Here is a 26546-nt window from a genome sequence, read left to right on the forward strand (position 1 = left end):
AGCCTCTTGCGGCCGCAATAAGACAAAATGAAAGTATAATGGGATTTAGATAAGGAAAACATGAGGAAAAAATATCTATGTATGCAGATGATTTGATGTTATTTGTGGGATCACACGACTCATTAACGCAAATATTCACATTGTTCGAAAAATATGGAAGGGTGGCAGGCTTTAAAATAAACTGGAATAAATCCGCCTGTATTCCTTTGGACCCATTGGGTAGCTTTGTGCCTGGACCCTTGGAGATAAAAGAGGAAGGGGAAGTATAAAATACCTGGGTATTAGGGATCGACCGATATTGATTTTTTAGGGCCGATACCGATAATTTGTGAACTTTCAGGCCGATAGCCGATAATTTATACCGATATTCTGGGAATTTTCATTTTTGAGAGAAAAAAAAATTCCTACACAAATCTGCTGAAAATTTATATGTTTATTGTTAATGTGTATTTTTTTTGTTTATTGTTAATGTGTATTTTTTTTTTTTTTTTTTTTTTATAAATCTTTTTCATTTATACTTAATATTTTTTGTGTTTTTTTTTTTTTTTTTTTACTAACTTTTAGCCCCCTTAGGGACTAGAACCCTTGTCCTATTCCCCCTGATAGATCTCTATCAGGGTGAATAGGAGCTCACACTGTCCCTGCTGCTCTGTGCATAGTGCACACAGTAGCATGGAGCTTACCATGGCAGCCAGGGCTTCAATAGCGTCCTGGCTGCCATGGTAACCGATCGGAGCTCCAGGCTTACACAGCTGGGGCTCCGATCGGAGGAGGAGGGGAGAGGGGATCCTGTGGCCACTGCCACCAATGAGTAATACTGGGTGGGGCGCACTGCGCCACCAATGTTTTTACTATTGGCCGGGATGGGGGTGGGGGGCGCACTGCGCCACCAATGATTAATACTGGGTGGCTTGCGGGGGGGGGGGGGGGGCGCACTGCGCCACCAATGAAGATAAGTCTCTCTATCATTCATATACAGGAGGCGGGAGCTGGCTGCAGAGTCACATAGCCGGCTCCCGACCTCTATGAGCGGTAGCTGCGATCCGCGGCACCTTAGGAGTTAACTACCGCGGATCGCAGCTATCGCTCATAGAGGTCGGGAGCCGGCTATGTGATTCTGCAGCCAGCTCCCGCCTCCTGCATATGAATGAATGAAAGGCTTATCTTCATTGGTGGCGCAGCGGCCACAGCCCCTCCCCTCCTCTATGTTCTCTCCTCTCATTGGTGGCAGTGGCAGCAGCAGCACAGGGGGAGGGAGACACTGCTTCCTTCTCCCCTGTGCTGCGGAGGGAACACAGAGAGCGCTGACAGCAGCGCGATCTGTGTTCCCCATACGTTATCGGTATATCGGCAAAATAGATGCCGTTATCGATAACGTTCAAAATCCTCAATATCGGCCGATAATATCGGCCAAACCGATAATCGGTCGATCCCTAATTGAATAGACTCTTCTGCCCTTCAGCTCACTTGTTTGGCTGGAAACACTTCTCCTCTGCTCTGTACTGTACTTGGTAGGAACTGCAGGTTTCTCAGGAGGTAACTCTTCCCCTGGTAACAAACTTCTGAGCTAACTCTGGCTCAAGAACCTGAGGCAGGCTAGACTGCACTCACTAGCCTCCTGGACTACACTGCCCTTTTCCTGTCTGGGCCTAACTATATATATATTAGGGGTTCCCTAGCTCCTTCTACTGTCTAGGAGGAGGAACTATACCCTAACAGGCCTGATACACAGATAAACAGGAAAATGCACATAAAACATCATATAAATTACAATGGTCATATTAGCCCTTGTGTAGTGCCCACATTTACCTAGTGGGACACTACAGCTCCGCCACCCGTCTGGTAATGTCAGTAGCTCCGCCCCTGGTGGTAGCCCCGCCCACATGTGGTCCTCTCCTAGCGCTGTGAGGCCTGCAGCAACTTAGGAGGAAGTGAGTGAGGACCTGAGGCTCCCCCAATGACCACTGTCTCTGCCAGACACTGAACTTGACTTAGTATGTTTTTTTTTTTTGTTTTTTTTTTTATCCCACCTGTCCCCCTCTGGCCCTCCTGTGACTGTCCCTTACCCACATACTGTGAAGCTACATTAACAATGTATTTTGCGGCCCGCTGATCGGCAAGATATGTATGTCGTCCATATGCGGTCTTAATAACCCCTAAACTTGAAGTGGTTCTGCTGATGTTATGAAGAGGCGCCGGCCTCTCCATAACTTCAGCGCATCCAGCACCAGTGTAAATGCATATCATCCAGACTGAATCCTGACCCGTTCATTTCAATAGGTCTGTGTGAGGAGGCATATGTCTGGCCATAACTACTGTGAAGGGGGGACAATATTTGGGTATAGCTACTGTAAAGGGGGCACATATCTGGCCATAACTACTGTAAAGGGGGCACATATCTGGCCATAACTACTGTAAAGGGGGCACATATCTGGCCATAACTACTGTTAGGGGGCACATATCTCGCCATAACTACTGTTAGGGGGAACATAATCTGGCATAACTACTGTGAGGGGCACATAATCTGGCATAACTACTGTAAAGGACACATAATCTACTACTGTGGTGGGAACGTATCTGGGCATAACTACTGCGAGGGGGAACATATCTGTCCATAGCTACTGTGAAGGGGGCACAATGTGGATATTTCTACTGTGTGCTGGCACAAAGGGGCAAAAATTACTATGTAGGAGCATTAAGGGGACATTAATACACACCACAGTATCTGAAGGGTCTCCACTATGTTTGATGCCTCTGATCACCCCTTCCTCTCCCTTTAGAATTGGGGGAAGATGATAAATTGGGGTCCCTTCTGCTGCCACACCTCATTGTATTAATCTTTACCTATGGCCTATGTTTATTTCTATATGTGTGGTTGGGGGGGCAGGCACATTCTTTGCACAGGGGCCCTCTGCTGCCAATGTCCGCCCCTGAGTGAAGCCTACTCAGCGATAAGGTGTAATGGAAAGATCTGCATCTGTTCTGTGTTTGTGACCCGTGCCTGGCTCAAAATGACTGATGGAAATAACTGACCAAATAACTGAAGTGTGAACTAGGCCTTATATTGATAGAACATAAATATATTTTATTATTAACATTTCTAAACTTTCTAAGAAGGTTCAATTAATTATAGCGTATTAGACTACATGCACACGACCGTATGCCATCCGTTTTTTGTTTTTTTTTGCGGATCCATTGTAACAATGCCTAAAATGGACAAGAATAGGACATTTTCAAATTTTTTTGCGGGGCTACGGAATGGACATACTGATGCGGAGAGCACACGGTGTGCTGTCCACATTTTTTGCGGAACCATTGAAATTAATAGGTCCGCATCCTATCCGCAAAAAAAAAACACGGAACAGACACTGAAACAAACAACGTTCATGTGCATGTAGCCTTAATAAGAGATTTTTTTTAAAGTCAGAGTCGATACCACATTTTTTTCCAACTCCAGCCAAATATAGCCCTGACTGGCTCCACAGCCCTGCATAAGAGGGCTTATTTTTTGCGGGAAAAGATGCATTTTTAATGACAACATTTAATTTGTCTTATATTGGAAAACAGGAAAACATTTCTTTGTGGGGTAAAATTGAAAAAAAAAAAACAGAATTCCACCAAGGTTTTTGGGGTTTTGATATTGCAGTGTTCATTGTGCGTTAAAAATAACATGTCCTTATTCTGTGGGTCAATACGATTACAGTGATAAGAAATTTGTTAATTTGCATCGCCATTTTCTGACAGCCATAACTTTATTTCCTTCCACAGAGTTGTATAAGGGCTTGTTTTTTTTGCAGAACCAACTGTAGTTTTTATTTGGTACCATTTTTGGGGTATCTACAACTTTTTGATCTCTGTTTTTATTGTTTTTTCTGTTACGGCATTCACTTTTTTTTTTTTTGCAAATCTTTCTTTTGACTTCAGCATAAGAATAGGCAATGAATAGCCTTATACACTGCTCAAAAAAATAAAGGGAACACTTAGACAACACAATGTAACTCCAAGTCAATCACACTTCTGTGAAATCAAACTGTCCACTTAGGAAGCAACACTGAGTGACAATCAATTTCACATGCTGTTGTGCAAATGGGATAGACAACAGGTGGAAATTATAGGCAATTAGCAAGACACCCCCAATAAAGGAGTGGTTCTGCAAGTGGTGATCACAAACCACTTCTCAGTTCCTATGCTTCCTGGCTGATGTTTTGGTCACTTTTGAATGCTGGCGGTGCTTTCACTCTAGTGGTAGCATGAGACGGAGTCTACAACCCACACAAGTGGCTCAGGTAGTGCAGCTTATCCAGGATGGCACATCAATGCGAGCTGTGGCAAGAAGGTTTGCTGTGTCTGTCAGCGTAGTGTCCAGAGCATGAAGGTGCTACCAGGAGACAGGCCAGTACATCAGGAGACGTGGAGGAGGCCGTAGGAGGGCAACAACCCAGCAGCAGGACCGCTACCTCTGCCTTTGTGCAAGGAGGAACAGGAGGAGCACTGCCAGAGCCCTGCAAAATGACCTCCAGCAGGCCACAAATGTGCATGTGTCTGCTCAAACGGTCAGAAACAGACTCCATGAGGGTGATATGAGGGCCCGACGTCCACAGGTGGGGGTTGTGCTTACAGCCCAACACCGTGCAGGACGTTTGGCATTTGCCAGAGAACACCAAGATTGGCAAATTCGCCACTGGCGCCCTGTGCTCTTCACAGATAAAAGCAGGTTTCCACTGAGCACATGTGACAGACGTGACAGAGTCTTGAGACGCCGTGGAGAACGTTCTGCTGCCTAGCATGACCGGATCCTCTAGCATGACCGGTTTGGCATTGGGTCAGTAATGGTGGGGGGTGGCATTTCTTTGGAGGGCCGCACAGCCCTCCATGTGCTCGCCAGAGGTAGCCTGACTGCCATTAGGTACCGAGATGAGATCCTCAGACCCCTTGTGAGACCATATGCTGGTGCGGTTGGCCCTGGGTTCCTCCTAATGCAAGACAATGCTAGGCCTCATGTGGCTGGAGTGTGTCAGCAGTTCCTGCAAGACGAAGGCATTGATGCTATGGACTGGCCCACCCGTTCCCCAGACCTGAATCCAATTGAGCACATCTGGGACATCATGTCTCGCTCTATCCACAAACGTCATGTTGCACCACAGACTGTCCAGGAGTTGGCAGATGCTTTAGTCCAGGTCTGGGAGGAGGTCCCTCAGGAGACCGTCCGCCACCTCATCAGGAGCATGCACAGGCGTTGTAGGGAGGTCATACAGGCACGTGGAGGCCACACACACTACTGACCCTCATTTTGACTTGTTTTAAGGACATTACATCAAAGTTGGATCAGCCTGTAGTGTGTTTTTCCACTTTAATTTTGAGTGTGACTCCAAATCCAGACCTCCATGGGTTGAAAAATTTGATTTCCATTTTCTTATTTTTGTGTGATTTTGTTGTCAGCACATTCAACTATGTAAAGAACAAAGTATTTCAGAAGAATATTTAATTAATTCAGATCTAGGATGTGTTATTTTTTGTGTTCCCTTTATTTTTTTGAGCAGTGAACTTTAGAGAAGGATAACAATAACAGCAACCAGTCGGTGAACATATACAAATATGCAAATTGTACAATGACTTCCATAATTGGTAATATACCGGTGTGTGTGTGTGTGTGTGTGTGTGTGTGTGTATATGTATATGTGTATATATATATATATATATATATATATATATATATATATATATAAAGAAAGTCCGCAGCACTCCTTGAAGTAAAAAAATGTGCAGTTTTTTTACTTCAAGGAGTGCTGCGGACTTTCTTTATTTGTTTAACAAGCAGTAATGGGGAGAGGGGACCACCGCGGGCACCGCATAATTGAGAAAAAGGAGTGCTGCCTGACCTTTGTTATGGATATATATATATATATATATATGTGTGTGTATATATGTATATGTATATGTGTGTATATATATATATATATATATATGAAAGTAGTTTTAAGTACATGTTGCCCTAATCCAAGAAAAGGAAAGGAAGTACAAGGAGGGGGGGGGGGGGGGGGGGTGAGCACATAGCCCCGAAACGGGGCGTATCAAATGCGATGCATCTATAGTATTGAAGTAAATCTCTCATTCCACTCAAACCATGGAGACCACAATGTAATAACTTTATCATGGGAAAGTGTTTCCCAACTACTTAATTCCTCCAGCCTGGATATATCGTGAACTTTATGTATCCAGTCGTTGAGTGAAGGTGTTTGCTCTGAGAGCCCATGAAGTGGTAAGAGCAATTTGGCAGCCGCAATCAGGTGAGTGGCCAGTGAGAATCTATGTATGGAACGTTGACTGTGGTGCCATACCATCTGACCGTCAGTTTGAAAGAGTTTTCTTGTACACGGATACAGCGGCAGAACCCATGTGAGTTGTTTAAGATCGTTTTGACCTCTTCTGCTGAGAAGGTTATTTCTAAATCCTTTTCCCATTGCAGTATATATTGGGTGTTTGGAGTAGCGTTCAATTCTAATATTTTATTATATAGGAGGGAGACTAGTTTCTTCTTAGGGACATGAGACTCAATTATTGCGTCATACCATGTGGGGATATAATCCCTTCTATCTGAAGTAAGGAATTTTTTGCAAATAGAACAGAAGTGGGAGTAATGGATAGGAGTCCATTTAAGGGATTTAGAGAAAGTTTGCAGTGCCGATAAGGTAGGAACTACTCCTGCAGCTAAAACATCTCCTATTGCGAAGTTAACAAAAGAAGACCAGATGCCTAGATCGTCTACATAGTCTTCCTGGAGGAAGTAGGGCAATAGTTTTATAGGCATGAAGGGTAGTGGTCCTACTCTAAAGTTCATGGAAGTGGATATTTGTTGCCAGGTTTCATAGACCCCCCTTATTGGTGTAGAAACTACATGGCCTGTTTAAGCCCTGAGTGCACACTTCAGAGTAAAGTCTTAATTGTATGGCCTTAGAGTAGGATATAATGTCTGGTAGCCCGAAACCCCCTCTATGCTTGGATAACACCAATGTGTCAAATGCCAAACGAGGTTTGGCAGTTTTCCAAATAAAGGAGAAAAATAACCTACGTACCGACAGGAGGAATGAGGCAGGTAAGTGTATTGAGAGAGTTTGCATCATATACATTATCCTGGGAAGGATATAAGTTTTCAATAGGTTCTTCCTGCCTATCCAACTCAAAAAGGGTATAGATAAATCTTTTAATTGCTGTTTTAATACTGAACAATAACTCAGAGTAATTTATTTGGTATCATTGACCGGGGTCTTTAGAAATGTTAACTCCTAGATAGCTAATGTGGGAGGCGGCCCATTTGAATGGATATGTCTCGGAAAGTTGGCGCTGGGTTTGATTCGAAATATTAATTCCTAAAACCTGACATTTTGCCAAATTTATTTTGAAGTTGGACAATTGACCAAACTTGTCTAATATGGAGAGAACCGCTGGAAACGCCTTTGCAGGGTCAGTTAGAAACAGTAGTATGTCATCAGCAAATGCCGCCACCTGATGGATCATAGTCCCTACAACAAGGCCCTGTATACTATCATCTTGTCTAATAGCACTTAAAGTCTCCAGGCAGAGTATAAAAAGTGTGGGAGACAATGGGCAGCCTTGTCTTGTTCCATTCGATATAGAGAATGAAGGGGAGAGCACTCCATTGATTCAGATTTTTGCAGAGGGAGAGGAGTACAAGGACAGCACAGCTGATATGAACTGGTTAGGAAAACCAAATCTTTGGAGAGTGGCCATCATAAAACTCCAGTCCACTCTATAAAACGCCTTTTCAGGGTCTGTGCTTAAAAGCGTGAGACGTGAGTTAGTGGCTATCGCATACTCAATTGCCTTCTGCACTCTGAAGGTGCCATCCCTGCACTCCCTCCCTCCCACAAAGCCTGATTGCTTCGGGAGAAATCAATTTCTGAAGGTAAGGGGCTATTCTGTATGCTAAGATTTTTGCCCAGAGTTTAATATCAGTGTTCAAAAGTGAGATTGGCCTATAATTTTTAGGGAATTTCTGGGTCTTTACCGGGTTTGGGAAGAATGGTGATATAGGCCTCCAGAGCTTGTGGTGAGGGGTTTGTTCCTTGAAGAAGTGAATTGAAGTAAGATTCTAAACGTGGTCCTAGGGTCTGCCAGAATTTTTTATAATATAGTATCGGGAAGCCTTCAGGGCCTGGGCTTTTCCCATTAGGCGTTGATTTAAGGGCATTCTGCAGCTCCGGCAAGGTGATTGGTGCCGTCAAAGTCGCACCACCTTCTGAAGTTAGTTGCGGGAGCTGAAGAGCACCCAAAAATTATTTTATGATGTCTAGTCTAGCGGTAGTTTCACATGGGGATTCATTGGGGCGGAGATTATAAAGAGATTGATAATAGGTGGTAAATGCTTTGGCTATTTCTGATGTAGTATCTTTACACAGGCCATCTGGGGTCTTAATCTTTTTGATGTGTGTTTGTTCTATGCGCTTTTTAATCAATGCCGTCATGGTTTTTATTGCCTTTTATCTCCGTGGGCATTAAAAGCTCTGTTTGTTTGTTTAATCTCAAGGTAGGCTCTGGCCGCCCTAACATTTAGTAACGTTTTCAATTCCTGTCTAAGCATCACCAGGGCCTCATGATCTCGCATTGCGAGAGTTTCCTTATGAGAAGATTCTATGGCCGTAATTTGGGCCAGTAGCTCTGACATACGTGCCATGCGTTATTTTATAAGATGTGAGCGCAAGGCAATTAGTTCCCCACGAATGACCACTTTATGAGCTTCCCAAACATAAATGGGTGAAACCTCTGATGTGTCATTCACTTCGAAGTAATTCTGAAGTTTCTTGGAGAGATTGCTAATGTTTGAGGGCGTATATAAAATCGTGTGATTGAGTCTCCAAGTCCATTCTCTATTAGGTATCTCAGGGATGTTCAACAGAAAGGAAACTGGTGCATGGTCAGAAATTGTGATATTATGAATATTATCACGCTGAATTTGGGGCAAAACTCTATCATGTATAAGAAAATAGTCCAATCTCTAGTAGGACATATAACCCCTCCTATCTGTGCGCAACAACCTCCAAACATCACTTAAACCTAACTCTCTTAACCCCTTGTGAACCCTTTTCAGATCCCTATAGGAGATGGCCGAACATTTGGAAGAGGTGTCTAAAAGCGGGTTAAGAGCCATAGCCAACTATTAGCAAACCTGATGAGAACATTGAGATGGTCTGCAGCATTTTACATACCCAATTAACAGGTTTCACGTTGGGGCCAAAGATATTACATAGTGTGACCTCAACATTTCCAAGGGTGCCCCTTAACAGCAAAAATCTCCCCTCCGGATCTACCATCTCTGCTGTCAAGGTAAAGGGAACATTCTTATGTATTCCTATACTAACACCCCTGGAGGAGGAGCGATCATAGCATGAATGATACCAGGTTTGATAAAAAGAATGGGACAACTTCGGTACCTTACCCTTTCTAAAATGAGTCTCTTGAAGCATTACAACATCAGCCCCGATCTGTTTTAAAGTTTGAAAGACTCGGCTCCGCTTATTTAGATTATTGCAACCGTGCACATTAAACGTGGCGAGGTTAAGTTTTAAAGCCACCATGTTGTAATCCCCAAGAGATCATGTGAGAAAGCCACGTATATGTCCTAACTTCCGACTGATTAAACAATAACAAAGAACAAAAATAATTATAAAGGTAGAATACGAGTTCAACATAAACTCCGGCTCCATAGGGAGTCTTGGCAGAGGGGTAGGTAATCACCTTATGTGATGCCTAATCTGCCCACTCCACCAAGATATCAGCCTGATGAACAGATAAAAGCTGGGGGTAAACCTCTCCCAGACAGATGACATATATCACGTAACTATGGTGGTGAAAGTAGTGTGTACCATAGCTAATACACCTTGCAAATAGATAACTGAAAATAGGACTATCTAAATGTAGGTCCTATCAATCGTTGTGAACTTGATACTCAGTCATTCGCATCTCTATGTAAGGGTCTCTTGCCTCTCGAATTCTTCTGCTTCTTGTAAGTTGTCCAGGGTGGCGGACATGGGATCGAGGGTAAGTCCTCATCTTGTGGTATAGGTAGCCATGAGGGGACTTTCACTGGTGATAATTTCAGGGTTTCCCACAGCTGCTGTGGGGTGCGTATGATGAGGCGATGATTCCCAGATGTGACCAGAACACCAAAAGGGAAGAGCCACCTATATGGAATACGTGCTGCTCGTAGCTGGTCAGTAAGAGGCTTCATGATCTTCCGTTTCTGGAGGGTTGATGAGGTGAGGTCCTGATAGATCAGTATCTTAGTGCCTTGTAAAGCAACCTCATCCAGTTCTCTAGCCTTCTTTAATATGGCCTCCGTGTCAAGGAAACTTAGAAGTCCACATATTATATCACGTGGCTTGTCTGAGGGTGCGGGTTTAGGGCGTAAAGCCCGGTGTACTGTTTCAACAATGATATTGTTACCTCTTGCTGGGCCCAGGAGATTTTGGAAGAGGGTCTGCATAATGGCGGGCAAATCCTCCTTATTCGCTGCCTCTGGAAAGCCAATAATCCTTATATTCTTACGGAGGCTTCTATTCTCCTGATCTTCTAGCATCGCTAGGGAGGTATTAATCGCATTTCTGTATACCCTAGTGTATTTCTAACTGTGAAGTTGTACATGGACAGTGCTTCCTGCGTTTGCTCAAGAGACTCCACTCTGTCACCAATGTGGCGTATGTCAGCTCTGATGGAGGCGAGATCTGTAGCAATAGGGGCTAAAGCTCTCATAAGGGCCCGATCAAAGTACTCACGGGTGAGTGGTGCAGATTCCAGACCACCATGATGCGTACGAGATGTGTCTTTGTCTCCATCTGAGCCCTCGTGCAGCTCCCCTGCTGACCTGTGCTCCTTCTCCTTCTTCTTCAGCGCCATCTTGGGAGCGCATGCTGCAGCATGAGCTGGCGGCTTGTTTAAGTATTTCTCCATGTCGGAGTGTGTTCTAGCCGGGTTCTGTGGCTCGGTGGTCACTGCAGAGCTTTCTTTGGCTTGAATCTTCACCATAGCTGGGAGATTGTGCTGAGGAGTCGGCTGATTAGTGTAGTGGTAGCGGGAGCTCTTGCTCTAAGCGTCCGCCATCCAGCGCGGTCAGGCTCTGCCCCCGACCTGGGGTCTTTTGATCCCTTGGCCCATACACCATAATAGAGAATTATTAGGATAGACGCTTTGCCTGCTGAGCTGTGCCTGATGCACAGGTTTGCAGGCAGATTACCATGGCAGAGCTCCAGATGGCGACCAAAATGGTCGCCAATGCGACTTAGAGTTGCAAAATGGCGACAAGACTTTGTAGTCTTGTCGCCATTTGCGCCTAGACCCTCCACTGTTCTGCCTCTTTAAGAAGAAAGGGCTTTCATCCAGCAGACACACTCGAGTTGCACCATGGCACGCGCTGCTCTCAGGAAGGGGAGAAGGAGGCAGTCCCTCCCCCTTGTGCTGCTGCCACCAATGGACTGATAGTAGGGAGGAGGAGAGGAGGGGCTGTGGCCACTGCGCCACCAATGAATATAGTTTATGCCTGAATACAAACGCAGGCTGAGGGTGCCGGCCATATCCCATAACTGGCACCCAGCCTCTATGACTGCTCAATGCGATCCACCGCAATTAACCCCTCAGGTGCCGAACCTGAGAGGTTAATTGCAGCAGATCATAGATGCCCAGTATGGGATATGGCCAGCACCCGCAGCCTGCGTTTGTATTCAGGCATAAACTATATTCACTTAAATTAATGTGTTAATTATATTCATTGGTGGTGCTGTGTGCCCCCCCCCAACCCCAGTATTATAAAGTATAATCATTGGTAGTGCAGTGCGCCCCCAACCCCCTTAGTATTATAACTATTATAATCATTGGTGGTGCAGTGACCACAGGCGCCCCCCCCCCCCCCCTTTGTTATATTCATTGGTGGCAGTGGCCACAGGGTCCCCTCCCCTCCTCCTCATTGGTGGCAGTGGCAGCTTCTGATCGGAGCCCCAGCAGTTTAATCCAGGGGCCCTGATCGGTTACCATGGCAGCCAGGACGCTACTGAAGCCCTGGCTGCCATGGTAATCTCCCTGCTGCTGTGTGTACTATGCACAGGGCAGCAGGGAGAGTGTGAAGTTCTATTCACCCTAATAGAGCTCTATTAGGGTTAATAGGACAAGGGATGAAAAGATCCCAGGTTCTAGCCCCTAAGAGGGCTAATAGTTATTAATTTTTTTTTTAAAAAGTAAAAAAATAAAAACACCAAAATACAAAAAGTTTAAATCACCCCCTTTCCCAATTTTACATATAAAATATCTAAACAATAAAAAAATAAACATATTACATATCGCCACGCCTGAAAAAGTGTGAACTATTAAAATATTTCAAAATATTTCCTATGCGGTGAACGCCCTAACAGAAAAAAAATAAAAAAAACGCACAATTTGCAATTTTTTTTGTCACCTTGTACTCCCCAGAAATTGGATAGGACTGTTATATTATGGGCCAAACATTACATAAAATGCAAAATGCACACAGCTTTTTTGGTGTTTTATTTTTTTCGTATGGTATCGGGTATCGAAATCTAATCAAAATTTTGGTATCGTGACAACCCTAGGTACGACATGTAATTTTTTTTTTTATTATTATACCGTAATTATATGTATTTTAAATTTGGCGATTAAAAATGTAATTTGGCTCCTAAATCTTTCAGGTTAGGAGCCAATGGCTCCTTGATAATTTTTTTAGTCTGAAGTGCTGCATGACAGGGCTGGGAACCTTCAGCAGGAGCCCTGCGATTTCATTGTGGGGGCTCTAATCGGATGTGGCTCCCTCTGCCTAACCTCACAGATGTCCCATTCGTTATTGAAAGCGGCATCTGTGGGGTTAAATAACTGGTGATTGTGCATAGGTGCCTGCTGTATTATAAAGCCATCACCCACCACGTATGGAGCAGGCAGAGTGCAGCATCCCACCCCATACAAGCCCTTGAGCATAATGCCTTACATGTACGGCATTATGCATTGAGGGGTTAAGATTTCCTTTCACTGTAACTAATGGACCTAGAACAACTCCTAAAAATATGACCCCATAGCATTATCCCTCCTCCATCTCACAGTTGGCACAGTGCAGTCAGGTAGATAACGGTCTCCTGGCATTCTCTGAACCCAGACTCATCCATCAGACTGCCAGATAGAGAAGTGTGACTCCTCACTCCACAGAACACTGCTCCAGAGTCCATTGGCAGAGTGCTTTACACCTCTCCATCTGCCGCTTGGCATTGTGCTCGGTAATACAAGGCTCGCATGCAGCTGCTTGGTCCTAGAAACCCACGCCATGAAGCTCCAGGTGCACAGTTTTTGATGCTGATGTTAATGCCGGAGGAGGTTTGGATCTCTGCAGCTATTGAGTCAAAGGAGCGTTGGGGACCTTTTTTCAATATGGGGTACATTTATCAAATTTGTTACACCAGTTTTTTGGCTTAAAATAGTTTCATTTTGTGGAGTTCATCTTTGCCTCCTGCATCACCCCATGCCACTTTCGAAAGTGTAGTGAGATTTAGGCCAAATTTGTTATGTAGTGCACTTTAGGCTCCATTCGCATGACAGTGAAAAACATCTGTCATTTTTAGAACAATGGAGGTCTATGGGCATATTCACATGGCCAGTGAATAACAGCTGTCCAAAAATAGGACATGTCCTGTTTTTGGCCATTTTCATCACGGAATGCACCCGTACAACTAAAGGGGACCATTTTTTAACGGCCGTGTTTCAGAAAGCCTGGCTTCCTCCAGGAGTAGTTTTATTGATATTGGTGTAAACCACGTCACACTTGTACCAAATTTATTATTACTGCGCTCCAATTTCATAAATTTGTTGCAAGTGCGCACAGCAACTCCAGTCTAAACACCGACTTCAAATACACCTACAGTGATAAATTTGCCCCTGTGCGCCTCAGCACTCAGTGACCCTGCACTGTAACTTTACGTGGTCTCCACTTCGTGGCTGAGTTGTTGTGGTTCCTAAATGCTTCCACTTTGTAATAATTCCACTCACAGCTGATGGTGAAATTTCACAACCTGACTTGGTACAGTGAGCTCTTTGGAATGAACCATTCTATCAGGCAGACTGCATGGCTAGGGGCTGGATTTTATACACCTGTGGCAATAGGGCTGAATGAAACACCTGAATTCAGTGATTAAGAGGTGTGTCCTAATACTTTTATCCATATACTTTAGCTCAATATACCCCCTTTTTTATTTATTTTTTGCTGCATAGAATATGGTTACCTTTTTTCTTCACTTGGGAGCTTATGGAGATGTATGAATACACCCTAGTGTACTTCTAAATGCATAACAGTCACTTTTTTATGTGTTCATTATAATGACATGAGAAAGTCATGATCGAAGGCTCTGGTGTTCAGCTAGAGCAGTGATGGCGAACCTGTTAGAGACCGGGTGCCCAAACTGCAGCCCAAAACCCACTTATTTATCGCAAAGTGCCAACACGGCAATGTAACCGGAATACTCCAGTCCAGTATAGTATATTTTCCATGTACTTTATCATTTAAGTATAATGACCTGCCTACATTCAATGTGCTGTCCGTGCTGTTCATAGTGTGCCCAGCGCTGATGAATGGCTGGTAAAGTCCAGAGTATATTGGTACACCATAGACTTTTTCCAGTGTGCGGGTGCCCACAGAGAGAGCTCTAAGTGCCGCCTCTGGCACCTGTGCCATAGGTTCGCCATCACTGAGCTAGAGCATATGTCATGGAGGTTTTTTTAGTGCAACTTTGCTCCTGCCTCAGAGCTAGACTAAGGCTCCATTCACACGTCCGTGGTGTGTTGCGGATCCGTAACACACCCGCCCGGCACCCCTATAGCAATGCCTATTCTTGTCCGCAAGTTGCGGACAAGAATAGGACATGTTCTATCTTTTGCGGAGCTGCGGACCTGAAGATCGGGGCCGTGCTCCGCAAATGCGGATGCTGACAGCACACTGTGTGCTGTCCGCATACATTCCGTCCCCATAGAAAATGAATGGGTCCGCACCTGTTCCGCAAAATTGCGGAACGGATGCGGACCCATTTGCGGACGTGTGAATGGAGCCTAAGATGTGCCCACAGGACAGGCCTGCAAAGGGAAGCATACTTGCCTGCTCCCTACCACTGGGTTCTGGCTCCTTCTCTCTCCAGCCTTGGCTCCCTCGCTCGGTTCTCCTGCTGTCATCCCGCTGCTTCACACACCACGGGTAGTTGAGTGGCAGGACTCCATGCTTGCTGAGACACCGTGACGTGGTGCATGAGGGGTTCCGATATGTTCCTGACTGGAAGAGATTTAATAAAAAAAATGATTTGATATTTCTATCACACTTTTTGTAGTCTTTGTTTTGACTAGTAAATAGAGACAAATATTTCTGGGATATTTTTGGATATGTTAAGTGGTCACGCCATTACTTATAGATCTGTAACAAGATCTCGAGTCACATTTCTGCCTTCAAATACAGCATGCTTTATCAAGAGAGTATCAGGTACTCAGTCAAAGGGTTGGTTGGAGCAATACTTTCACAGATCTCTTGTCATTTTGTTTGTTTGAAGAGATCCAACAATCATTGACTTCTGTTTTTGTAATCGGTGAGCAAAAATAAAGGGGACAGTCACATGGGGGATTTCAGCTGTGGATTTGATCATATGCATTCTTTTGCATTGCGCCAAACGTTGACCCATGACACATCCATCAGGGGAGACAGGACAGCAAATTGAGACATTTCAGCACATGGACACACCCTATAACAGAACCCGATTTGGCAGCCATTTTACATTCTATGTTTTGCCAGTGTAGGGAGAGGTTGCTTTGTGGAGCAGGGACAGGCTGTTAGGGACACCAAACGCTAGCTAATATGGCCACAAAAGTCCTTTTAAGGATTGGTATAGGTGTGCTATCGATAGGTGTGATATACTGAGGGGTGTGATATACTTATAATATACTTTCTAAAATAGAAAGTGTATTATAGTGCATTTGTATTGTGCAGCAGTTGTGTGGGGTTCTGCTGCGATACCGCAGCTATATAGAGGGGCAAGCGCTATTGGAACAAATATTTGCAACGGGTGTGATATACCTGTTGCCCCCCCAAAAACTGATTGAGGAGTGTGATATACCTATTTCCACCAAATATTGATTGAGGCCTACGATATACCTGCTTCCACAAAATACTGATTAAGGGGTTTGATATACCTGCTTCCACCAAATATTGATTTAAAGGGCTTCTATCACCAGATTTGGTCCTATTTAGCTGACTGACACTAGCGATGTGCTAGTGTCAGCAGTCCATAACAGTGTTCTTACTTATCATCTGTCTGCTGCCGTTCACCTTAAAAACGTACTTTTATAGATATGCTAATGAGCCTCTAGGTGCTATGTGGGCGTCATTAGCACCTAGAGGGCTCCGTCCACTAACCATTTCAGCCGCCCATCGCGTCCCTCCAGCCCGCCCCGCTCCTGTTGATTGACGTGAAACTTCTCAGTATCTCATACCAATTCCTGCGCCTGCGTCGTGCGCTTCTGTATTCGGCGCAGGCGCAGTGAGTGAATGCCGCGCTCCTGGTCCCGGCTTCCTCACTGTAACGTAGTTTGTCGCAGGCACAGTGAGGAAGCCGGCCCAGGGAGAATACAGAAGCGCACGGCGCAGGTGCGGGAATTGGTACGAGATACTGAGAAGTTTCACGTCAATCAACAGGAGCGGGGCGGGCTGGAGGGACGCGATGGGTGGCTGAAATGGTTAGTGGACGGACCCCTCTAGGTGCTAATGACGCCCACATAGCACCTAGAGGCTCATTAGCATATCTATAAAAGTACGTTTTTAAGGTGAACGGCAGCAGACAGATGATAAGTAAGAACACTGTTATGGACTGCTGACACTAGCACATCGCTAGTGTCAGTCAGCTAAATAGGACCAAATCTGGTGATAGAAGCCCTTTAAGGGGTTTAATATACCTTCTTCCACAAAATACTGATTGAGGCCTGCGATATACTTGCTTCCACAAAATACTGATTAAGGCTACTTTCACACTCGCGTTTGGTGCGGATCCGTCATGGATCGGCACAGATGGATCTGCACCAATAATACAACCGCATGCATCCGTTCAGAACGGATCCGTTTGTATTATCTTTAACAATGCCAAAACGGATCTGTCTTGAACACCATTGAAAGTCAATGGGGGACGGATCAGTTTTCTATTGTGCCATAATGTGTCAGTGAAAACAGATCCGTCCCCATTGACTTACATTGTGTGTCAGGACGGATCCGTTTGCCTCCGCACCATCAGGCGGACACCAAAACGCTGCAAGCAGGGTTTTGGTGTCCACCTCCAGAGCGGAACGGAGGCAAACTGATACATTCTGAACGGATCCTTATCCATTTAGAATGCATTAGGGCAAAACTGATCCGGATCTCAAACGGAAACCAAAACGCCAATGTGAAAGTAGCCTAAGGGGTTTGATATACCTGCTTCCACCAAATATTGATTGAGGCCTGCGAGATACCTGCTTCCACCAAATATTGATTGAGGCCTGTGATATACCTGCTTCCACAAATACTGCTCTTCTATAGGGACTTAGGCACAGGGTCATTTTGAAAATGACAGGCAGAGGAAGAGGCAGGCCGTTCCGCAGGGGTGGTAGGGGTCGGGCAGGTGCACCAGGCTGGAGCCTAAGTGGGAAGTTGGAGAAGGAGCGTGCGATTACTTCAAAGGACGCACCAGAGTTGGTTGAGTGGCTCATTCAGCCTTACGCTTCTGCACTCTCCACATCCTCTGTATCTGCACCCTCCTCACTCTCTGCTGTGTGCACCCCCAAAGACACCACCATAGCCCCTCCACTCGAGTCAGAGGAATTATTTTCCCATCCATTCGCAAACCTTACCGATGCGTAGCCATTCTTTACATCGGATGAAGAAGAGGAGGTAGCAACGGCCGCCACCCAGCGGTCTGATGACAGTACCCAGATCAGCCAAAGGAGGGAGGTCCCCGCTGTTGCTGCCTACTCCGAGATCTCAAATGTCGGTGGTGAAGGTGACAATGATGACGTGTCGATGGACGTCACAAGGGTGTCCACAAGAGAGGACGAGGAGGGGAGTTCAGAGGAAGAGACGGAGCAGCAGAGAGGGAGGAGAAGCAGGCAGAGCTCGCAGGGCACAGGAGGCAAAAAGCAGACTGCAAATGTATCTGGCGCGAGCCATCCACCATGCACGGTCACTTCTGGCGCTCCCAGGACGCCGGCACATGGCTCCTCAGTGTGGGATTTTTTTTATTTTTTACGTGTCAGTTGCTGATAATAGTGTTGCCATCTGCAGCCTGTGCTGTCAACGCATAAGTCGCGGTAAGCCCAACACTCGCCTAGGGACGAACGCCTTAAGAAGGCACCTGGCCACCCATCACCGAGCCCAGTGGGAGTAACGCCGTCAGAACCCACAAAGCCACACTCCAGTCGCTCCACGTCCTGCCTCTTCTCTCTCCTCCCATTTGTCATCCACCGTGCCGTCGTCGCGTTCATCTGGCAGAAGGCAGGCTTCCGTGTCCCAAATTTTCGAGCGTAAAATGTTGATGACGCCGGATAACCCTCTGACCGCTGGCTTGTTGGAACGGCTAGCCCGCCAACTACAGCCATATAAACTGGTGGACTCGGAGGCCTATAGAAAATTTGTGGCCATTGACACACCGCAATGGAAGGTCCCCAGAAGGAAATATTTCTCCCAGAAGGGCATCCCAGAGCTATATGGCCATGTTCAGCGGCAAGTGAATATATCTCTGGCACACAGTGTCCATGCCAAGATACATCTGACCACAGACACGTGGTCTAGCAAACACGGGCAGGGAAGGTACATAACTTTTACTGCTCACTGGGTGAACCTTCTGACAGCCGTCAAGCATGTAACCTGTGGATTTGGTGTTACCGCCACAGATTGCATGCAGGCCTGCCTCTTCTTCCCCTCCTCCTTGGCTGACTCCTCCTTTTCAACTGCTACCGCCTCTTCCGCTGCGCCCGCAAAGCTCCCCAGAACCAATTCGACGTGCCAGGTGAGACGTTGCCATGCTGTGCTGCGGCTGTTGTGGAAGCCAAGAGCCACACCGTTCCTGCACTGCTTTCAGCTCTGCGGTCACAGGCCGATCAGTGGCTAACCCCGCTCAATTTGACAGTTGGTAAAGCGGTGTGCGACAACAGTTCCAATCTGCTGAGCGCGCTGAAACAGGGCAAAATGACACACGTGCATGGCACACGTCCTGAACTTAGTCGTGCAGTGATTTGTTGCCAAATACCCCGGGGTCCAGGACGTCTTGCGGCAGGCCAGGAAAATCTCTGGACATTTTAGAAGATCTTACACGGCCATGGCTCGCCTTGCTGACGTTCAGCGGCGACACCACCTGCCTGTCAGACGTCTGATTTGTGACAGCCCGACGCGCTGTAACTCCACCATGTATATGCTTGATAGGCTGCTCCAGCAGCAACGTGCCTTTAACGACTACCTGTACGAATTCTGCAGCAGGACAGGTTCTGGGGAGCTTGGTTTCTTTTCACTGCGCCAGTGGCTGCTCAAGCACGATGCATGCAGACTTCTGCAGGCATTTGATAAGATCACCAAACTGGTCAGTCGCAGCCAGGGCGCAATCACTGATATCGTACCTTACGCCTTCTTTCTGGAGCGTGCATTGCGTTGTGTCATTGATCAAGCCGTCGAGGAGCAGGAGCTGGAAGGTGAGGAAATCGCAATGCTGAATGAATCAGAGGGGGATGGTGGCTGGGGGGGGGAGGAGGAGGAGCAAGAAGAGCAGGCTTTGAGGGAGACTTTAAACTTTTCGGGGATCCCTGATGTTGTCCGTGGCTGGGGGGAGGAGACGGACGACGACATTCTTATGGGCGACGAGCAGGATTTCCAGGCCTTGCTGCGAGAGATGCTGCATTCTGCTGTTGCGGGCGCTGGCAGAGGAATTTTCACCCACAGCGAAACAGGTGCAGGTACCAATCCTACTGCACCTGCAAAAAGAGGGCGGTTTAAAGATGTGTTGGTCACTTTGGATATGAGATCATTCTTGCAGCCAACCCATCGAGAGCTGCCCTCCGGATCCAGCCTCAGGGAACACATAGACCGACAGGTGTCCGACTACATCGGGTTAACAGCCGATGTGGACACTCTGAGAAGCGAGGAACCCCTGGACTACTGGGTGTGCAGGCTTGACCTGTGGTCGATTTGCCATGGAACTCTTGCTTGCCCCTCATCGAGTGTCCTGTCAGAAAGGACGTTCAGCGCAGCAGGGGGGCTTATGACTGATAAGCGCACTCGCCTAGCTCACGACAGTGTGGACTACCTCCACATTTCTAAAAATGAATGAGGCATGGATCTCTGAGGAATTCAATACCTGTGACGACCACGTGTAATTGAATTTTATCATGCCAGCCCACACATATCCGCCACCACCCAGATCAAAGAATGGTCCTTGTCTTATGTATATACAGCGGCATAAAAGGCCTTTTCTGTCAGGTGAATGCCTAATTTTTGGGGCCTGTACTCCCGTGGCCTAAAATAAAAATTTTCTAGGCTCCAGCAGGGCAAATTTTTGAGAGTTTCCCTTTTAAATTTCCTTTTTGCCAATGATCCCCCTCTGGTATGTCATGGTCCATTTGTGGGACTATTTGTGCACTTCTAGTAAGCATTTGGTGGCTGCAAATACAACCTGAAGGTTTTTAAGGTTCACCTGCCATTAAAGTGAATGGGGCCTGCCGCAAACGCAAGGTTCGCGAACATTTGATCGCGAACGGGCGTTTGAGAACAGTCCCGGCCGATGTTCATCCATCACTAATTACTGCATCTTAGACTCCCTATGCTTCCAAATGCGTTTCAGAGCTGGCTTGCCACTTCTTAAGTGGAAATAAATATAGAAATATATACTGTGGTGCAGATTTACTAATGTGTCTGCATCTAGAATCTGTGGCGCAACTAGGGTTCCTACAACTTAAAAAAAAAAAAAAGGGGTAGGGCTTTGCAGGAAGGGAGGGGTTTCATGGAAAAGGGGCTGCAAGCTTCTATTGGCTGATAAGGGTCATGTTACCAGGCTTCTATTGGCTGATAAGGGTCATGTTACCAGGCTTCTATTGGCTGATGCATTTTTTGGGAATAACTCAGAAACGGTACGTACTAGAAAGCGGAGACCTGGTCTAAAACCTTCCCGGACACCTGATGTACCTGTGTGCCAAATTTCGTGAATGTAAATGCGATGGTGTGGATTCCTTTAGTGGACATACATACATACATACATACATACATACATACATACATACATACACACACTCAGCTTTATATATTAGACTAGCAGAAGGACCCGGCTTTGCACATGTATATTTCATCTATTTTATTTAATGTTTGTGTGTGTAGTTAAACAATATCAACAGTGACCTCTACAGCACCCCGCCCCTTTTAACATTGAACTCCACAGTCCCCCACCCCTTAACACTGACCACTTTAAAATGGGACCTCATTTTGACCTTCATAGCAGCCTGCCCCTTTAACAGTGAGTTTTACAGCACCCCACTCCCTTGACAGTGACCTCCTCAGGGGCCTGCCCCCTTAAAAGTGACCTCCACAGTGTCCGACCCTTTAACAGTAACCTCCACAGTGAACGCCTCTTCAACAGGGACCTCCACAGTAGGGCTGCAGTAAACTATTATTTTAGTAATAGAGTATTCTATCGATTATTTTTTATAATTAATCGAGTAATCAAATAAGAAAAACCTTCTTAAAATAAAGTATTGCTTTTAAAAAACCTATATTTTTATTTATTACACTGGTATAGCAAATAATTGCACACACATAAGACTTCCATGCCATGTCCCCCAGTACCCCCATGATGGCACTGCTATCAGCCCCTCCAAGCCATCCAGATTGCCATGATGTCCCCCTTGCATGCCAAATCACAGGTTCCCCCATTAACCCCCCCCCCCCCCGCCAATAACTTTATACATGCCAAATCACAGGTGCTCCCATTTCCTCGCCCCGCCGCTGCTGCTGCTGCCTTTATACTTACCTTTCCTTACCACATGGAGAGGCGTCTTCATCCCAGCATGCACTGGGAGGGACCTGACGTCACACACAGCGTAAGCCAGCGAGCTGTGTGAATGCAAGGCCCTGCAGCGCGGTGCCGAGTCGGAAGGCCACGGAGCGGTGAGTGAGAAGCTTCATTTCACTCGCTCTCCGTGGTCATGTGATTTGTGATTTAAAGGAATCCTCGATGCAGGTATTTTTTTTGGCTCGATTAAATCGATGAATCGCTTCAGCCCTACTCCACAGTGCCCGCCCCTTTAACAGTGACCTCCACAGTGCCCTGCCCCTTTAATGCTAGGGCTACACAACGACATGTGTCGCGCAACATTTTGTCTCAACAATTTTTATAATGATAGGCTATGGAGTTGCACTGTGACATGCTGTGACTGCGACACAACAGTTGCAATGGATTTTTCTGCGACTGTCCCATCGCAGTAACTGCATGTCACATGTAGCAGTGTAGTTGTGCCCTATGTATCGTGCAACTTATTGCTGCGTGACACATGTTGTGTAGCCCTAGCCTAAAGCTGACCTACAGCAGTGAAGTGAAAATGGCTGGGTTGTCATGGAAACCTGGAGTAAAACTGTGTGTATGTGGAGACTAAAGGCCTGCGAGCTTCTATTGGCTGATAAGGGACATGTGACCGTGTGTATGGCAGTTGGTTTATGAAGAGAGACTTCCAGGCTTGTATCGGCTAATGCAGGTAATTTTTGGGGAATATCTCAGGAACGGTATGTACTAGAGAGCTGTGACCCATTACCCCCCCCCACCACAAGATTTCTTTCCAGGTAGCAAGGGATGTGTATACCAAGTTTCGTAGAAATCAATTGTTAAGTTTTTGAGTGATCGCGGAACATACATACATAAATATACAATGCCTTGCAAAAGTATTCAACCCCTTGACTTTTTTCGTATTTTGGTGCCTCACAACCTGGAATTAACATGGATTGTTTTTGGATTTGCATCATTTAATTTACAGAACATGCCCACAACTTTGAAGATGTTTGTTTGCTTCACAATAAAAAAAAACAAATGGGACAAAATAGTAGAAAAAGTTAATGTGCATAACTATTCACCCCCCCTAAAGTCAATACTTTGTAGAGCCACCTTTTGCGGCAATCACAGCTCCAAGTCACTTTGGATAAGTCTCTATGAGCTTGCCACATCTTACCACTGGGAGTTTTGCCCATTCCTCCTTGCAAAACTGCTCCAGCTCCTTCAAGTTGGATGGTTTGCGCTTGTGAACAGCAATCTTTAAGTCTGACCACAGATTTTCTATTGGATTGAGATCTGGGCTTTGACTAGGCCATTCCAACACATTTATATGTTTCCCTTTAAACCACCCAAGTGTTGCTTTAGCAGTGTGTTTGGGGTCATTGTCCTGCTGGAAGGTGAACCTCCGTCCAAGCCTCAAATCACGGACAGAGTGTGCAGGTTTTGCTCAAGAATATCCCTGTATTTAGCACCATCCATCTTTCCCTCAACTCTGACCAGTTTCCCAGTCCCAATCCCCCCAGCATGATGCTGCCACCACCATGTCTCACTGTTGGGATGGTGTTCTGTGGGTGATGTGATGTGTTAGGTTTGCGCCAGACATAGCGTTTTCTTTGATAGACGAAAAGTTAAATTTTAGTCTCATCAGACCAGAGCACCTTCCTCCATACATTTTGGGAGTCTCCCACATGCTTTTTCGCAAATTCAGAACACGCCTTTTTGTTTTTAGCTGAAAGTAATGGCTTTCTTCTGGCCACTCTGCCATAAAGCCCAACTCTATGGAGCGTACGGCTTATTGTCGTCCTATGTACCGAATCTGGTCTCTGCAACTCCTCCAGGGTTACCTTAGGTCTATGTGCTGCCTCTGATAAATGCCCTCCTTGCCCGGTCCGTGATTTTTGGTGGGCTGCCGACTCTTGGCAGGTTTGCTGTTGTCCCATGTTCTTTCCATTTGGTTATGATAGATTTGATGGTGCTCCTGGGGATCATCAAAGATTTGGATATTTTTTTATAACCTAACCCTGACTTGTACTTCTCAACAACATTGTCCCTTACTTGTTTGGAGAGTTCCTTGGTCTTCATGGCAGTGTTTGGTTAGTGATGCCTCTCACTTAGGTGTTGCAGCCTCTGGGGCCTTTTAAAAAAGGTGTGTATATGTAATGACAGATCATGTGACACTTAGATTGCACATAGGTGGACATCATTTCACTAATTATGTGACTTCTGAAGGTAATTGGTTGCACCAGAGCTTTTTATGGGCTTCCTAACAAAGGGGGTGAATACATACGCACAGGCCAATTTTCTGTTTTCTATTTCTAAGCAATAGTGTTATTTATATATTTTTCTCATTTCACTTCACCAACTTAGGGTACTTTCACACTTGCGTTTTTCCGGCATAGAGTTCCGTCCTAGGGGCTCTATACCGGAAAAGAACTGATCCGTTTTATCCCCATGCATTCTGAATGGAGAGCATTCAGTTCAGGTTGCATCAGGATGTCTTCAGTTCAGTCTTTTTGACTGATCAGGTAAAAGATAAAACCGCAGCATGCTACTGTTTTAGCTCCGGCCAAAAAAACGGAAGACTTGCCTGAATGCCGAATCCGGCATTTTTTTTTCCATAGGAATGTATTAGTGCCGAATCCGGCATTCGAAATACCGGAATGCCGGATCCGTCCTTCCGGTCTGCGCATGCGTAGACCGAAAAAAAGGTGTAAAAAATAAATGCCAGATCCATTTTTCCAGATGACAGCGGAAAGATGGATCTGGCATTTCAATCCATTTTTCCGACTGATCAGGATCCTGATCAGTCTTACAAATGCCATCAGTTGGCATACGTTTTGCCGGATCTGGCAGGCAGTTCCGGCAACGGAACTACTTGCCGGATCACTCTTCCGCCAATGTGAAAGTAGCCTTAGACATGTTCAAGGAATGAGACTATTGTGTTCTGATCCATCACATAAAATTCTGATTAACAAAACATTGAACGTAAGGCTGTAATGTACCAAAATACGAAAAAAGTCAAGGGGGTGAATACTTTTGCAAGGCACTGTATACATCCTTCTATATATAATTATAATGTGTAAAAGGTTTACTATTGCTGCTTTCCAGCATTGATGAAAAATGCTGTATCACTTTGATGGCTGCTGTGCTTGACCTGCTGCGAGGGTTATATCAGGGTTATTTTGGCTGTGCCTGGCATGTAAATCATGTTCCCAATATCACAGCTATGCCCCGTCTCACCAGTAGGAGGGGCTTTTCCAGCAGCTGCTGCTGGCTTCATAACTTCTGCTATAAATATCAATGAGCCAATGAATGCAGCCACAGGCTATGTGTGCTGCTATTGAACTTGATAGGGTTTTAATCAAACTTCTTATTTCGGTGAGCGTCTCGCTAGGAATCTACCTCGTCTTCGCCTTTTTCCAGCTCAACAAAAGAAAAAATAATTTTACTGGTTAGTATTTTATGATTGTCATTCATTTAATCTTGGTGTAGCAGTAGCCTTATGTAAGGTGATGTATAGAATTATTATTACATTATACTGTTTTACATTCTTTTACGTGTTTTTACTGGTTAATGCAGTAGCTAAACCTGCAATGTTAGTAAATGGTGTACGTGAAGTGTACACCCTGCGGTCTATTCTCTAATACTGTCGCACCACTGATTGGCACACAAATGTGCAGTTTACATGCAATCCTTATTCCTCAGTATGGCACATCATTTAGTGCAACTCTTGACTCAGTACATTTTTCAGAAGAAGCTGCCATATTGGTGTACCTTAGGAATTACACTATTTCTGGCTATTATGTGAATTGTATCTGGCATTTTGTAACGGTTAATGATCTATCTTTAATACAGATTATTTATTTTCTGAGCTGGTGGGTGGAGACTATTTGGCATTACCTCTGCCCATACATTACTCCTAGACAAGCAGGGCATCCAGCATCCACTGTAGCACAGAGGATCTTCTACAGCAGACCTAAGCAGTTTAGATTCAATTCCAGCAGCAGTCTCTGTGTCAGTCTCTCGTTGCCTGTCTGCAGCAGCCTCTCCCTCCTCCCCTCCACTCTCCACAGACTTCTGGTCCTTCTGAACTGGCAGCCAGTATTCACTGAAGACAGATCTGAGCAGAGATTTAGTGAAAAAGAGGGAGCAGGAGATGAGTCTGATAAGAGGAGAAGGAAGCATCTTTCTCTGATAAGTTATATGACAGTTTTTTTTAAAATATTTGTACTATTTTATGAAAACAAATAAACAGCTACTCTTTAGGGAATGTGGCAAGCGCCTGAGCTACTAGTCTTACCTGTTGTAAAGCTACCTGTGTCTGCTGATGGACTGACAAGAAATCCACTTGGAATTTAAAATTTTCTTTTCCTTTTCATATGCTGTATGGGTGCAACAGGTGAAATGCAAAGTTCACAGCAGCTTCACCATCATACACCGCTTTTTACCTGTAGTCTGTAGAGC

The 26546-nt window shown here is 45.5% G+C and overlaps 1 protein-coding gene across 5 annotated transcripts in view; it reads left to right on the forward strand.

Annotated features, from left to right (window-relative positions):
* The window catches only part of LOC120996147 (ATP-dependent 6-phosphofructokinase, muscle type), a 135345-nt gene that overhangs the window by 25707 nt on the left and 83092 nt on the right, over positions 1–26546 (forward strand). The window contains exon 1 of one of the 5 annotated variants that reach the window (XM_040425896.1): positions 13257–13442. The exons of 2 other annotated variants lie outside the window; for them this stretch is intronic. Coding sequence is in view for 2 of the 3 variants with exons in the window: in XM_040425892.1 (XP_040281826.1) it covers positions 25395–25533 (139 nt within the window). In the remaining variant the exon portion in view is untranslated. Of the gene's footprint in view, positions 1–13256; positions 13443–25381; positions 25534–26546 lie in introns of those variants that run through there. 2 more of the 5 variants (XM_040425892.1, XM_040425893.1) reach the window with 2 other exon arrangements.

The sequence above is a fragment of the Bufo bufo genome, chromosome 3, assembly GCF_905171765.1.
Source record: "Bufo bufo chromosome 3, aBufBuf1.1, whole genome shotgun sequence".
NCBI classification, from domain to species: domain Eukaryota; kingdom Metazoa; phylum Chordata; class Amphibia; order Anura; family Bufonidae; genus Bufo; species Bufo bufo.